The sequence below is a fragment of the Rhynchophorus ferrugineus genome, unplaced genomic scaffold, assembly GCF_030347505.1.
Source record: "Rhynchophorus ferrugineus isolate W39M unplaced genomic scaffold, kcgeb_rfMv2 rfM10, whole genome shotgun sequence".
NCBI classification, from domain to species: Eukaryota; Metazoa; Arthropoda; class Insecta; order Coleoptera; family Curculionidae; genus Rhynchophorus; species Rhynchophorus ferrugineus.
Window position 1 is genome coordinate 10,048,644 of NW_027472589.1, and position 17,002 is coordinate 10,065,645.

Genomic DNA, 17,002 nt, shown 5'->3' on the forward strand with positions numbered 1-17,002 from the left:
AGTTACTGTTTATTAATACTTTGTGCTGATTTGCAAGAGCATCTAAATAAAATTGATATAAATTTTAAATTTATATGCAAAAAAGTTTGACGTCCTTGATTTGTGTTTTAAGAAAGAGGCAAGGCCTGGGCGGACAAACAAAAGATAACGTCACGGCATTTGATGGTATAAATTTGTCTTGATTTAGAACCGAAAGCGCGGCTAAGGACTAGAAGGGGTCGCGAAACTACGTATACATTTTCCTTTGAAAGGTTCGCAGTTTCCGCCGCCAACTATGATAATATTAGTAATTGATGGCGGAAACAATTAGTACCGCTTTTCATCGACCTAGAGACGATTGTCTCTTGTCTTTGTTTTCGCGCAACGAGATATAACGGGCGATATGGCTTCGCTAAAGAAATTTTTGATATTTTGTTAAAATGTATGTTTGATGTTAAATCGCATCTAAATTATATTTAATGCATTTTATTTTTAAATTTATGTTTATATTATTGAAATTTAATAAGTGTAAATAGACAATACATTGAAAATTGTACACTATTTTTCAGGCTAACTATAATATTATTAAAGTAAAAAATAATAATAATATTAAGATAAATAGTAAAGTGGCTGATATCGTTATCGTGAGTATAATATTTTGTTGAGTTCAGACAAAGTTAATTTTCCTGTAATTTACTTTTGAATGACTGTAAATTTGGCCGGAACTTATGAGACTCGTAACTTACCTTGTTTCGCCAGGAAAGCTATTGCCTGGTCCATTCCGCCACCCTGGGTGCCAATATACCGTTCGGACGCGGCACATACATTAGCTAGTTCCTCTTTGGTTAATGGTATCTGAAAAAAAAACGAGTACTTTTTCGTTAGAATGGGTTTCACTGACGGTTTGGTATGTTTATTCGATATTAATCCCACAATATTTTTTCGTAATTTGATGGGACATAAAAGATAATGAAATCGTTAACACACCAATAAATTTAAACATTCATTATATATGTACTCATTTCCGTTTTTTTCTGTAGAAAATACATTTTATACTAACGAAAACAATTATTTTATAACTAGCGACCCACCCCGGCTTCGCACGGGTGCAATGCTGATACTAAATTAAATACACTACAGAAAAAATATGAACGTTGTATATAAAAACATAGAGGCCCGCTCCGACTTTGCACGGGCATAAAATATATATGCCTATGTCACTCAATGAAAACATGATTAAAATCGATCCAGTATTTTTAGTTCATTCATTACTGCCCTTGGCCTGCACGCATTAAATTTGGAGTAAAACAATTCCTCTTCCCCTATACTTACTATGAAGATTTCCTGCTATCTTTGGAATATCTAAATTCATACAATTTTTATTACATTACACATTTTTAAACGCAAATTTTAAATTTGTAGTATCTCCGAAAATGTTTGTTTAATTTACATGCTGTAAGGAACCATATTGATCTATATTAATTGCACACTGTATTTAAGGTACTTAATTCGATAAGGATTAATGCCGTATTGCTTAAAATAGCTTCGTAAATAAGCCATTTTCTCACGTAAAAAGTAAACAATAAAAATGGTTAATGTGGATTATCCCTAAAAGATAAACATATACCATCGCGGACTTTTTTGTAGACCTTTTTATGGTGTACAATACTGTAGTACATTAATTTGATCTAACTCGTAGGGTTAGGCAGCGTTTTTTCTAATTGCTAAATAAGCCTAAAAAATAGGTTAATTTACGACATCACGTTAGAAACCTCTAAAATTAGCAATGTTGCCTTAGTATATTATGCATGTATTATACATATAAACCTTCCTCTTGAATCACTCTATCTATTGAAAAAAACCGCATCAAAATCCGTTGCGTAGTTTTAAAGATTTAAGCGCACATAGGGATATAGGGACAGAAAAGGCGACTTTGTTTTATACTATGTAGTGATATCACTAGAATATTCGTCCAACAAAGAAAATGCGGCTTATAGGCAGACTTTTATAAAATATTAATTTCATTTTAAAGTCTTGATAAAATATGAAGCAGGAATAAATATCAACTGTGATTCAAAATTCATAGCAACAAAAAATTATTTTAATACAAAGCGGGTTCTGAAACAGGGTTTGTTCGACATTTTTTTTTTATTTAACTGAGTGATTAAGTTTCATATTTATATTAATGGTACCACTGTTTTAAATAATACCATAATATGAGTAAAGTGAAAAAAATAACCCCATATAAATCATAAAAAAACATAATCCGACCATAGCCATAAATATTCTCCGTTTACACCGTTACACGGGGATTATATACGACTATTCAGATTATTTTAAAATACTGCCACTCTTAAATAAAATATTTCTATTGACGCGGGGCGCTATTTCGTCTAAATGGTCGGCATAAATTCTGCGAATATGCGCAAGTTGGACCCCGGGAAATTCGTGTAAGACACAAAAGAAACTAATTTACATCCCATAAACATAGGAAGCAAACACATCAGACGTTTGTGGAAACTTTATCAGGAATAATAACGATAACTTTCACTGTGGAGCAGAAATACGATGTGAATTTTTCAACGTGTGGGTTTTGGCTGATATATTGTATTGCAACAGACACACGGAGGAATATTATTAAAAGTTACTAGTACAGGAACTATATAAAAGGAAAAATTTTTTCCCTGGAATGTTACATATACCGTCTGAAGGTGAGTTAGTTCAATATATTGATGCAGCTTGGTATTGATAACGCATAGTAGCCTGATTTCACAATTTCTCCTTAATTTCTGTAACTTAGATAATACAGTTCGCTTAAATTAAACAATTCTTTAAAAATATTGTTGCTTTGGAAGATGGCGGAAATTAAAATGATCCCAAAACTTGGGAAGTCACCAAATGAAATAAAACCCTATAGACCTATGTCACTGCTGCCAGTAATATCTAAGGTTTTTGAAAAACTCCTGTTGAAAAGAATAAAACCGATCATAGAGAAAAAAAACCTAATACCAACACACCAGTTTGGGTTTATTAACAAACACTCAACAATTGACCAGGTCCACAGAATAACAGATGTTATTGAAAAAGCCTACGAAAGTCAAAAAGTATGCTCAGCTATATTCTTAGATGTAGCACCTAGCCGATAAGGTTTGGCATGAAGGCCTTGTTGATAAACTACAGAAAATGCTACCAAAACAACACACCGAACTATTAAAATCATACATTACAACCAGAACGTTTAGAGTCAAGCAAGAAGAAGCTTACTCTACAATAAAAAAAGCTAAAGCAGGTGTACCACAAGGAAGTGTACTGGAACATATAAAGAAGAAAAGAAAAGAACTGGAATTGAAATATAGGAAAATGTACTGGCTAAAATGTATGAAAATGTACTGTACTGCACCCAAATACTATAAGACTGATTACCTACATCGAGACCTTCAGATAACCACAGTCAATCAAGAAATCAAGAGAATTGCAAGGGGGCATGAGGAAAGACTCCATTCTCATACTAATATTGAAATATTGCAACTTTTGGATACCACCAGAACAGAACACAGACTCAAAAGAACCAAACCATCTGATCTTGTGTAGTGTTATGTAGTGAGGTGCATATATTAAAAAATTCGGCAGTGACATGTATAAACATTATTTCACCAGAGACTGAGATAGGGCCGATGGGTTCTCCTAATTATATACCTAGATTTAAGTTAGCATAAAGGCAAATTGTAGGTTAGACGGAAACGACTAGTAACAATATATTAATTAAATTATAAAAAAAATTGTTGCAGTGGGTGTAAACTATAAGCTTTTTGGGCAAAAGTAGGTTAAATTCTAGTTTGAACAGAAATCTGAGATGACATGCTCAAAAAAAAATGCCAGCCGGCGCAGTGGTAAAGGCGATAGGACGGTCCTCCTACTGTTGCGATAGCCGCGTCCTGCTGGGACATGCTCGTAAATTTATGTTTATGATTGTTTAAAATTTGTGATTGTTCTAGGCAAGGGTGTAAAATTCGCCAAGCAAAATGAAGTCACGCCAGTAACCAGGCTGAGTAAGACCGGATGTCTTCTGGGATCATTTTTAAAGTTGGTCACTCGCCAGTCAGTAGGCTTAATGCCGAGGACCTTGGTTCAGAGCCCACGTTAAACTGTAGGTCCAGTCCAGATAAACCCATAGTTGGTAAAAGGAGACTTTAAAATATATTTAAAAAAAAATATCAACAACAAAAAGGGACAAAAAATTATTGTGGTATAAGATACATTACAATGTTAGCTACATTTTCGTAAAATTATTAAAACGAATTGTGGGCCAATCTTCAAAATCCTTTGTTTTTCGAAAGAGTGCACTTCCGAGGTGATCTCATTGGAATCAAATCAGGATATGTTTGGAGGGAAGGGGGGTAAATTGAGGAAAACGTTCAAATTTCAAAGGCACATAGAAAGTTTTCACATATTTTTTATCTAAAATAATCATATATTTGGGTGGTTTGGGTTCGGCACCGACTTCAAAGTAGTCAGTTGGTAGTAGTTAAAATAATATTGTAAATAGATAAAAAGCTTTTAAGCTAAATTGTGTGTATGCTATATAATAGAATATAAAATACGTGTAGAATATAAGTTAAATAAGGCTTTTGTTTATTTTTATTTTGTTATTACAACGATTATTATGTACATATTTGATTTCAAAATGTATTTTTTGTGTTAAAAATATAAATTTCATTACTTTTCTTGATATATAATTTGATTCAAGTTAATTAAATTGAATTGATACAAAAGGGAATAGACTTGGAAAATAAAAAAAAACATGGAGGAATGGATAGACGCTGTCGTGAGAGATAATTGTTAAAAGAAAACATGCTGGGCTAATTCAAAACTGAACCCATTTATGGATAGCCTAAAAGGAAGATGGTTCTTTTTTTCGACTTTAAATATAAATATTGCCAGGAAGATGAGTAAAGTAATGAGTACCAAAGGACAACAATTAAAAGATAATAATCCATAACATTTGATTCATAAACCAAACATTTTAAGGTCAAAAATTACTATTTTTACATTGATATCCTATTATATTTATATTCTAATATTTATTTAAATAATAAATAAAATGATGTCAGATGCACTCTAAATTTATAAAATATTATTTATTAGGACGTGTTTTCTTATTAAAAGCTAGTCAGTGATGGAGTTATTAAAAGAACAATGTTTTCTTTCTACATAACATCGATATGTGTAAATATAAACCTGAAATATTACGTATCTCACCCAAGAAACTGATTTCGACTGATGCGAGGTGACGTCTCGTCATATTATAAAACAAAATTGAATGAAATCCGAACAGTCAGAAGTTCGTTCGGAATATATAATCTCGATAGTGTATACTGTGTAAATTTTGCGTAATAAATACTTGTATATGCCTCATATATTCTCAAAGTTTCGTATTTACCAACTTAGTTTCAAACAAGGGCGTTTATCGTTTCTATTTGTTCCCGTTATCAGCTTGTCTGTTACTCGGTCGAAATTGCTGAATTATAAGTGGAAAGTTAAGAAATATATTATCCGATGGCTAGAAATATTAGTTCTGATGCTAAATATAACTAACCGTAATCCATAATACCTAACAAGATCTATGAATAAAAGATAACAAAGCGAAATGTATAGCAAAACATATTTCTGTTTTCGCCAAAATACACTCCGTTTGTTGAATATTAAAGATATTTTAACAAAAAACATTAACTGACTTCAAAAAATAAATAAGGAACTCACTAAAAATTAAAAAATAATCAAACTTAGATTTTTAACTCTTTACTATTTAATTGACAAATGCTCTAACTAAACAACAACAAAAAGTCATTGTCCCCGCCGGGAATCGAACCCGCGACCTCCGTTTAGGGACTAAACGCTTTAACTATTACACAATGGAAGCAGTCATTTACAGTTATAGTTAGTGCTTAAAAGGCAAACTGAATAGCTTTTGCATTGAACGACTTCCGATTTTTCATCACATTAGCTCAGTAATAACATTATACACAAATATTTGATTATGTTAGATCAAAAATATGTGTAAACTTTGTACGTGCCTTTGAAATTTGAGCGTTTTCCTCAATTTCTCCCCTTCCCCTCAAAAGATTCTGATGTAGTTGCAATAGGACCACCTCGGATCACCCCCTTCCGCTACAGATCCTGATTTGATTCCAATGGGATCACCTCGAAAGTGCACTCTTTCGTATAAAGAAAGAATTTCGAAAATCAACCGAATATTGACGGAGAAATCGGCGACCGTACATTAAAAAAATATATATACAGCCAAACATAGAACCTCGTCCTTTTTCGAAGTCGATTAAAAAGAAAATTCATTGACTGTTATTGCTCAGCTTTCTTGAGCTTTCAAAGATTTTGCGATAAATATTATTAAAAATTATTAAACCGATATTCAAACGCAAGAGAAGCTTTCTTTTTCAAAAACAATTTCTTTCAAATTCAGTGCATATAGTTTCCAACATTTAATAATTGGTATCTTCAGCAAATGTCGTGAAATAACATATAATGAACGTTGAATAACATATAATTCAAAAGAATAATTCGGTCTCTGTTGTTAAGAAATAAATATTCGTCGAGTAATAACTCCAGTTCTGCGTCTTCTTTTGAGGGTTTTCATGATCTTTGCCTCCTCTGTCAAGGTCGTCATGATAAAACTATTCGGTGGGTCTTATATTTGATGAAGCATGCTTGCGAGATGTTTTCGTGGCACTTGTTCTGCCATTGTGAGTAATTTTGTCTTTTGAACTCAATAAAAAATCTTGATTATGCTTAAAATAAATGTTATGGTTTAAAATGAAACATATAGTAACATTTTTCAAAAATCAGTATTACCAAAGGAATCATATAGCAATGTTAGCAACACTTATGTTAACAAAGACATTGTTATTTGTAAATATGAGTTAAATACTTGTTTATGATTATAAATTTTCTTGAAATAACTCTATGTCCCCTAAATTATTAAATGTATAACTTAATTTTTCAGATAGCGTATAGTTAACTACTAATTTAATAATTAAATGTCGGTAAATAAGTTGATGTTAGTATATAAGAAACACTTTATCTTTATTGGGGTTCATATATAATGCAAAACTAAATAAATTAGCATTGCGAGTAAAGTCTGCTATTTTTTACCGATTTGATTGATTGATTAATAATTTGATATAATGTTATAATGTATATAATACAGAATAGCTGACGAATAGGCATTCATGTGCATTAGTGAGAAATAATAAGAGGATAAAAAATGGTGTAGCATGTATTTTAACCCCAAAAATGCAGTTAACGTCCGTTTAATTTGTTTTACGTCATTTTTTTGGGACACAAAATGAATCCTCTCCATAAACTGTTAATAGAATAAACATCTCAAATTATTGTTATAATCCTTTGACCCAAATGAATGTTAACTTTTTGTTTTGTTTTGTTAACGATAACAATATATTAGTGTATTACCTCTTCTATTACTGAACAATTTGTTTTTCCATGGTAGATATTTAACTATTCTTCTTCATTTTTATTCTTTTGTTTTATTTTTATGATGTGGTCCTTCAATAAAGTTTTCGACTGAGATTCCGACCAAGATACTTAGCTTTGTTTTCTATATGGTTGTTGTATCTAATATTGTTATTCATTGTTATTTATGTACAGTTTGATAATATATAAACCCGATATGCAACGCTTTGCTTTGGTTAACTTTTAATCTCTATTTTTATACCAGCATTTTTTATGTTTTTCATTTCTGGTACGAGGGTGGATAAAATACTCTGACACGTTTATTTACTATTGAAAAAATTTACAAAAATGTACAGTTTTTCTAGGTATTTCCCCTCGCTAGTTACGCATTTTGTCCATCTTTCCAGAGGTTTTTTGATGCCGGTATCGAAGAATTCCTTGGGCAACTCGGACAGCCATGTGCGCACTAACTCCTGTACCTCGTCATCGGTGTTCAATCTTTGACCTTCGAGGGCTACTTTTCAGTAGTTCAAACATGTGGTAATCTCAAGGTGATAAATCTGGACTGTAGGGGGTGAACCCTAATTCCCATATTTTATGAAGAAGAATTGCACTTCGTGCTGGAATGCTCCTCCGTTTCGAGCGATAAGCGGGTCTCAGGTGTGTTTTTAGAAGGTTAGAGTAGTATGCAGCATTAATGGTACGTTGGGTGCGCAGGAAATCGACGTACAGCACTCCCCGCCGGTCTCAAAACACCGTATACAGAACCTTACCCGCAGACCTGGTTGTCTTCGCTTTGACTGGCGCCCTTTCCTCCTTCTTCCTCCACTCTTTAGACGACATCTTGCTCTCGGGAGTGTAATAATGTACACATGTCTCGTCTGTAGTGAAGATTCGCGTTAAAAAACGCGTCATATCGCGTCAGCAAGCGGCAACAAACTTTCAACCGCGTAAATTTTTGCTCAAACTTCAACAGTTTAGGAAACCATCGCGCCGTTATTTTGCGATATTGAAGGTGTTCGTGGATGATGGACTGTACACTACCAATACTGATGCCGAGTTCAGCCCAAATATCTCGAACATTCATCCTGCGGACCTCCAAATGAGTTGTTATTTCGGTTTCGCGGCCATCCTTGAATTCTTTGGCTTATTTAAATATGGCAGCCCTACTAAGGCACTCACTACCGAATTAATTTCGCAAACGCAGAAAAATGTCTGTCTTTTAACGCCTTTCCACAATAAAAAACGAATGACAATACGTTGCGCTACGGCGGTGGTCACTTGACGTTCACTCATGATCGTAGCACGCGCGTGAAACATACGTTCTCGACGAAAACCATGCCACACTGTTCGTAAGGGACCCAGCTATCACATACTCAAGCCATACTCAAACATACATACGCGCCATCTACAGCGTTTGTCTCCATCATATTTGAACCACCCTCGTATATCACACGTACAAAGTGAGTAAAGATGGGATCCAATACATTTCCATGTGGTACCCCTGATTTATCTTCTTTTCATTACGTTTAGTTCATTAAATAACATTTCATATAGTAATTTGTACGTAGATTTTCTTTTGAAAATAACGGCCTAGCAGAAAAATTCAGACTCCTGGATATTTTCAGGTGGTCTATAGCAAGGATTTTTATTGCACAATAGTATTCTAAAATAGATTCCAGCGATATACATTAGAACACCTTTGAAATAAAATTGTATAAACCCAAAAGGTGATTACCTCTATAGATACGGAAAAACAGCTTTACCTCTAGAATTGAGGCTCGACGAGAAGTAAAAGAATTCCTTCTTTTACTGGTAATTTAGGAAACAAACCTACCTCGATACTACAGTCCTTTATTAGATTTACATATCGCGAAATACGTATTTTTCAGATAGTAAAAAACTGTAAGCTCATAAATAAATAACAAGTGTGATATAAAATTTTCACACAAAAAAGAAAACAAATACAAAGTTTGATCCACAAAAATATATATTTTAACGTACGAGAGGGATAGACAAATTTTATAGATAAGTAACAAATATTAGTAGTTAGTTTTGACTTCATTCTACATAAAATAATAGCTTCAGTCACGTAACTCAGCTCACTAAAATACTCAAACACTAAACACAGAACTACAGATGGCAAGTATACTTCACCTGTGGCATAAATTTATATTTAATTGTATCATTATACTAATTAAGATGGAAATTTATGTAGTCCAAAATGGAACATCCCTATACACTTAGTTAAGATTATCGTAATATCTAAAACCGAATAGAAGAGATAAAAATCTAGGAACAAAGGGTTATAACAATTGTTATTACAATGTAGAAAAGGTCAGAGCTCCGCTATAATGGAGCCATTAACATACTGAAACATAACTGGGATATATACATCGTCAGAGAAAATAAAAGAAAAACCGTATTCTGGGTTGGCAAACCGATGACTATTATAAAAAACGATTAAAATAAATGTACTCGAAAAACTGAACCGATTTATTCCTTGTACTTTTTGTGCTGAAAGTTATATCATGGCTTATTTGTTTTGTTTTCTTTATATAGTAGGAAAGGTCGAATAATTACACTCGTCGACCATACTTTAGCAAATAACATATTTTTCATTGAAACTTTTAGATTCTTTGATTAAAGATGATCGGTTAAGGTAATCTTTACGTTAATACCTTACATACAATACCTTACATTACAGAGAGAGCCATTGAGACAGCTTTTGTTACTTTAACTACACCACACATGCAGTGTGTAGTTGTCCAGTAAACCATTAAAGGATACATTACTCTAAAAATATCCGGAGTTGGCGCATGCCCTATTTTAGCAGCAGCTTTATTTACTTACACTTTTTTGTGGTGATTATTAGATTTAATATCGACTATATATATATATATATATATATATATATATTCTAACTTAATTTACATAATAATTTACATATTTTATTTAAAAAATTATTGAATAAAATAAAATAATAAAAATAATCTGTATATGCCTTTCTATTTTTATAAAAACGCCATATTTAAATTAATTTACATATTTGTACGATTAACAAGAACTCCAAGAACCATGTAAATAAGCATTGCCATAAAAAAGACCAAAATCGTTTAGTTCGAACCAAGCCAATATAGTTAAAACCAAACGAAAAAGCCACCACTATGAAAAGCGGTGAAATTCTAAATATCTCGAAATATGATCAACTATGATCACTATTATTCTTGATCCACAAATCCCATTAATGAATTGACTACCTCAAGCTTTCGATTAAGATTTACTAGCCTAAAATGAACGAATATAAATAAATGGAATGAATTATCGCACTTTTAAGCTGAAATAAATCTCAGTCAATACATCATTATATTTAGAAAATAATAATTTATTTACCTATACTCATTAGGGTATCGTTGATAGTTTTATATGTTGTTTATTTGATCCAGGTCTACTTTTCTTAGCAAATTTAATTATTTAATAGTATCACTGTACATTTCAATTCTGCGAACGAATTTCACATTCTTCGACTTTCACTCTCAACAAATTATATACATCTTACCTATAAAATCATTACTAAAATAAATTATGTTTAAAATAAACGTCTAATTATTACCAGTTACTACAATTTTTGCTACTAATCTTGATGGGCAAAGCTCATCAATGACTTGACTACTTCCAACACAACAAGAATCATTTTCTTCTCTGTTCCTGTTAAATTTTGGCATATATTGATAACCATTCGATGTCGTTGAAAATGATGTGATATAAATTTAGCAACTTACACTCCCACTATAAATAAAATTGATGCTGTTTGGATTTTATATTTTTTAAAATTTTAACCTTACATTCTGCACTTACCTTTGTTCTTCCATATTTTAAAACTAATGTATGTTAAACCACCAAGAATAACACAACAATTTAATTATTGTTACTACAGAATTATTAATTAGGCAACGCCATTAGAAAAGGAGGACAATAGAGCTTATTCTTTTCTATGATTTATTCTATACAGGATAGTGCACATGCGCCAAATCCGGAGATATTTGTGGAGTAATGCCATGCCGTACGTATTCCAAGATATTATGTAATTGAAACATCAGTTTACTTTTTGATCATGAATTATTTAATAGATCGGATATATTTAAAAAACTTTTGAGAGAAATATGTACGTTAATAACGTATAAAACCTACATACCTGGAAAGAGTGAGTAGTAGCCAAAGCTGCGGCACTAACCAAGGCACTACTGCTCGACAAACCAGCGCTCTGCGGGATACTTCCATCCACCATAACCTCCAGTCCCTTGATTTTATTCGTTTCGGTCTCCCCTAATAGCTCCAAAACACCTTTCACACCACACAGAAAATACTGATACCATTTTGGGGCAGCATCATTCAATACTATCCTGTCAAAAATAAATCGAATTAATTTATTAACAATTTACTCGACCTATATCAAGTTTATCAACATAAGTGAATGTTTGCGATAAGTATTTTTTTATTAATATTTAATTAAAATGTTGGTGTTGATCGACTAGCATCGGGCACTTAATACTGATCAGGTTTTAAGTTGAATTATCTGAAGTGCATTGTCGCAATTGTAGTCTAGAGGACGCCGTTATCATTTATGTTATTCATATTTGTATTTATTTATTATTGATTAAAAATCAATATACTTACTCAATAGTATCTAGAGGACATTCATAGCTTTCATACTTCTTGTCTAAGTTATGTAAAGTTAGTTTCTTTTGCGTATCATCTATGGCAACTGCTAAGAAAATGTCCTGTTCCAAAGCCATTGGACAAACGCCATATCCACAGTAATCAACATGTTCTCCAATCAGATTCACTCTATAATAAAATATGCATACAGTAATGGTTATAAATGGAGAAACTTTCAGATAATTTGAATTTGTATTATCAGTTTCGCCCAAATTTCTTGATTGGTGATAATGTAGAAATTAAAAAAGAATTTTGAAAATCGGTCCATAATTGGTGGAAAAATCGGCGAGCATACATTAACAAAATATACATCCGAACATAGAAGGTCCTACTTTTTTGAGGTCGATTAAAAAACGCTTGAGCATAGTAGAAAATAAACAGTGTTTCGTAAAAAAGCATAAATGTGAAACAGTTATTTTGCAATACAATATGGTAACAAAGCAATACTTATATGCATCACATTCACCAGATATTTTTAATTCATTGATTAAAAATTGGTGTGGCTTGCGCTTCAGTTACTAAATTTCTAACTGAAATAGAAAAATCATCCTCATTGTCCATATATTCTTCCCTATTGGTTTACTTTTCTTCGCTCCATAAATATCAGCTGGAGCGCAACAAACTTAAAAGAGCTTCTGGTAGTGTCACCTATTTCAAAGCCTGAGAAGTGTTTTCACGACTCTTTAATAGGACAGTTGAAAATAGAAACTTTCAATAATATAGTTTGGTAAGTCTTACTATGTTTTGGTCCATTGGTTGGATTAATGGGTTTACATTCGGTGTTATCTAACAGTAACATCTATTAGCTTACTATTATTATTTGTGTATTTTGCGTGAACTATTAGAATTAGTACAAGCTAGAAAGGTTGTTTGTTCATTTTTTGACTTTCAACCTGAAGCAGACTTTTGCATGTCCTTTTTTATGGCTTCCAATAAAGACCATTTTCATCGGTATTACAATTTTTTCTACTCTCAAGTGTACCTGAATAACTGTTTTCATGAGTTTTCTTTGAGTATTAGTATTAATTCTGATCGTACTGATGATTTTTCACCAGATATAGTCATCATATTTACCAAATATTAATGAATTGACAAATTACCTTTAGTTTCAAGGATATAATGAATTGACTCCTTGTTAGCGTTAAACTATGTTTTTTTTGGTGAAACTTGAATTAAGACGATGTAGAAATAATGTGAAAAAGTAGTAGTTAATGGTAATAATTCTCATATTATGAATTATCATAATGCGCATACATTTTTACTATGAATTATTATCTGAAAAACAAAAAATGGTACAAGTACTGGGTATAACATTAATTTTGCATATTTCCAAATATTTTGAGAGATGTTGTGAACATCATATAAACAAAATGTCACGTTTATTTATGATTAAAGTAATATAACCAAAGATAATAATTATAAGACATATATAACTTGTATATGCATATAATGAAATAATAAAGATAAGATAATCAAGAAGGTTGAATATCATGCAAAAATTACTTTGATCTACATTAAAAGCTTTACCATAATGTGAATCAAGACGGATGTTCAGAGACCAGTTTTGTTTTAAGATAACAAATTTTCATTATAACTAATATAAATAAATGTGTTTGTTTATTTTACTTTTTTAACGTTTTCATATTTTATCTAGGTTATAAACAATAGTAATCCACGTCATATTGTTTCCTTGTTTCTAAAAATTTCTATATTTAACATTTTTAGTACATTAGCCTGTATGAAACTGCAATTTTTTAAAAAAATGTTGATAAATAGATATTTATATAATAGAAAAATAAGTACAGTACATGTGGGTATATCTAAATACGTATTAGTTAAAATTATTACATGTATTAATATTATTAGGTATCCTATTTTATCGAAATTCAGATAGTGATTTTAGTATTGTAATAGAACATATCCAAATATATTAAATTTAAAAAACTAATGCTTCTATAACTTCGTAGAAAAATACTTATTTCTTGTCTATTAATTAATGGTTCTAGGAATACTTGTATATTTATTCTATGTGGTTGCTATAGACATTTACAATTTCTGATGATCAACTGTTAGTTATAGTTATTGACTAGGTCTCAATATATTTTTAAGCATTCAGTTATTTAAAAAAATTCGTAGTTATTTAAAAAATCATACTGAATTAGGACCAACATTTCTGTGTATTTGTTTTTATATTATTTAAGTTATGTTATATAAAATAACCTAGTATTAGTTGAAATATAAACGATATTATATACATTAGTATCAAAGAGTACCAATAATTGAAATTTGAAAAATGATTTTCAATTACCGTAAATTGAAACTGAATGAAATAGCAGACACTCTAAAGATATCAACTGAACGTGTAAATTATATCATTCACGAATATTTGGGTATGAGAAAGCTCTGCGCATATGAGTGCCGCGCGAGCTCACTTTTGACCAAAAACAACGACGAGTTGGTTTCGGAGCAGTGTTTGAAGATGATCAAGCGTAATAAATCCGGTTTTTGCGTCGATAAGTGACGATGGTTGAAACATGGCTCCATCATTTTACTCCGAAATGCAATCAACAGTCATCCGAGTGGACTGCACACGATGAACCCGCGTGGGTAAACGCAACAATCAGCTTGCAAGGTTATGGCGTCTGTATTTTGGGATGCGCATGGAATAATTTTCATTGACTACCTTGAAAAAGGAAGGACCATCCACGGCGACTATTACATAGCGTTATTGGCCCATTTGAATGACGAAATGGCCGCATTTGAAGGAAAAGAAAGTGCTGCTTCACCAAAACAATGCACCGTGTCACAAGTCAGTGGAAACGATGGCAAAAACATGAATTGGACTTCGAATTGCTTTGTCATCCGCCGTATTCTCCAGACCTGGCCCCGAGCGACTATTTCCTGTTTTCAGATCACAAAAGAATGTTCGCTGGAAAGAAATGTTCGTCGTATGAAGCAAAGCAAAGGATAGTTATTTTGAAGCAAAGGACAAATCGTACTACAAAAATGGTATTGAAAAGTTGCAGGGTCGCTATAATCAGCGTATCACCCTTGAAGAGTATTATGTTGAATAAAAAAAACTAATTTAGCCAAACAAATGTGTTTTACTATGATAGGCCGGGGACTTTTCAATTGACTGGCTATATTACTCATATGTAAAAGTGCCAAAACATTTTATATCGGAGCTGATCAAATAGAGCTCTATAAACAAACTAAATGGCAAATAACTTTCAAAATCATCGTGTCAGTAGAGGTAACAGTTGTGCCAACATAGTCATAAAAAGAATTGTGACAATCAACTAACAGGTTTGATCAAATTAATTTTTTTATCCATTTTGTATACTTAATGACTGCGAATTGATTTTTCACAACTCAAAACCTTATTTCGAAATGATGTGTACAAGTTTTTTTATTTATTCCCTAACTATACACTACTTCTAAGTATATCGATTTCGTTCGTTCCAAAACCTTAAATGGCAATGAATTTTAATAGCCTGTCGTTTGAATTAGAAATCAACACCTTGCCCTTTTTTATTTAGGTAAGAAATAAAATAAGTTGCTTACGTTTCAACAAAATGACGCCATAACTAAATCCTAATAATCCTGATACATATGATATGAATGTAGTTATTAAAATACCAAACAAACTTAATCTTAAGATGGTTGAATTTATATTTTGAGCCTTTTGACCTTAAACAAAAGAATCCAAACCTTCAAATTCTTAATAAAAATTAAATTAGAAAGGAGAATTAGTTGTCATACGTGAAACATTATTCTCGTAATTTCACTTATAATTTTAAATACTAATATAATTTTCATAATAGTAGATCTGTGTCAACGAAAAATAGACAGAAAATGGTCCACACTTTCACCAAATGGACTATATACGCAAATAAATGTGTGAATTAATCTTAAGGGTACACTATTTTTTATATAACATATATATTGCTGATTATTAGCTATTATTGAGACAATATCATTATACGAATATTAAAATATCAATGACGGTTTCTGATTCTTGTCCAATGAAAATTAATATTCGATAATTTAGGTCTTCAATTCCCAAATTAAACTGTACGCCACCTTTACCAGTAATAAATAACCACTCACCTGCCTGGAACTCGGATGTAGAACGTAGGTGTCTTCTTATATATCGATTCGAAGGCAGCATTAATGGAATCGACATTCCTAGTTTTTGGTAAAGGACAAATCTCAACAGGCATTTTTTATGTAAAGAAATATCGCTAATATTGTCAATGAATAACGTACTACACCGGCTGAATAATCGGGGTAATTATAGTATACAATTTGACACGTTGATAGCTGTAAAATCCTTATCTTTATTTAGACTACTCCAAGTCTACGTACTTATTGACAGCAAAATATTTATATAAACCGTTATATGACCATCCAATCATCTAGATGGAGAATTACTGTATGTGTTAAAAATAATGTTGTTAAGTAAATATTCATGAGAAACATTAATTTATAAATATAGTAATTTAGACGTTGGTTTTTTCAACATAAATATTTTAACATTATTTTAAGTCACCATTCTATCATACCGTACATATGTTTATAATTCATACGCTGCCATCTGTTGGCCCGCTCCTAGCATGTATGTAGCTAAAGTATCCTGTAACGAACTTTTTTACACACACACACACACACACAATTTCGATTTATTAATAATGCTAAATATTCTTACAAATTATAATGTTATATGGCTCCATTCCCTATTATACTCTTCATATATTATTACCATATATTTAAATAGAATATGTGATAAAATGGTGAAGGAATTTTAAAATCGAAAAAT

The 17,002-nt window shown here is 31.7% G+C and overlaps 1 protein-coding gene and 1 long non-coding RNA gene across 2 annotated transcripts in view; one reads left to right on the forward strand and one right to left on the reverse strand.

Annotated features, from left to right (window-relative positions):
- Galk (N-acetylgalactosamine kinase) overlaps positions 1-16,537 on the reverse strand; it is a 59,979-nt gene extending 43,442 nt beyond the window's left edge. Inside the window, exons 1-4 of the mRNA XM_076415768.1 lie at positions 16,294-16,537; positions 12,142-12,312; positions 11,660-11,867; positions 726-834 (exon numbers count right to left, since the gene is read on the reverse strand). Of these exons, the coding sequence (XP_076271883.1) occupies positions 726-834; positions 11,660-11,867; positions 12,142-12,312; positions 16,294-16,406 (601 nt within the window). The 5' untranslated portion in view covers positions 16,407-16,537. The remainder of the gene's footprint in view (positions 1-725; positions 835-11,659; positions 11,868-12,141; positions 12,313-16,293) is intronic.
- Positions 1-17,002, forward strand: part of LOC143203564 (uncharacterized) — a 509,963-nt gene that overhangs the window by 329,150 nt on the left and 163,811 nt on the right. The gene's annotated exons all lie outside the window — the stretch shown is intronic.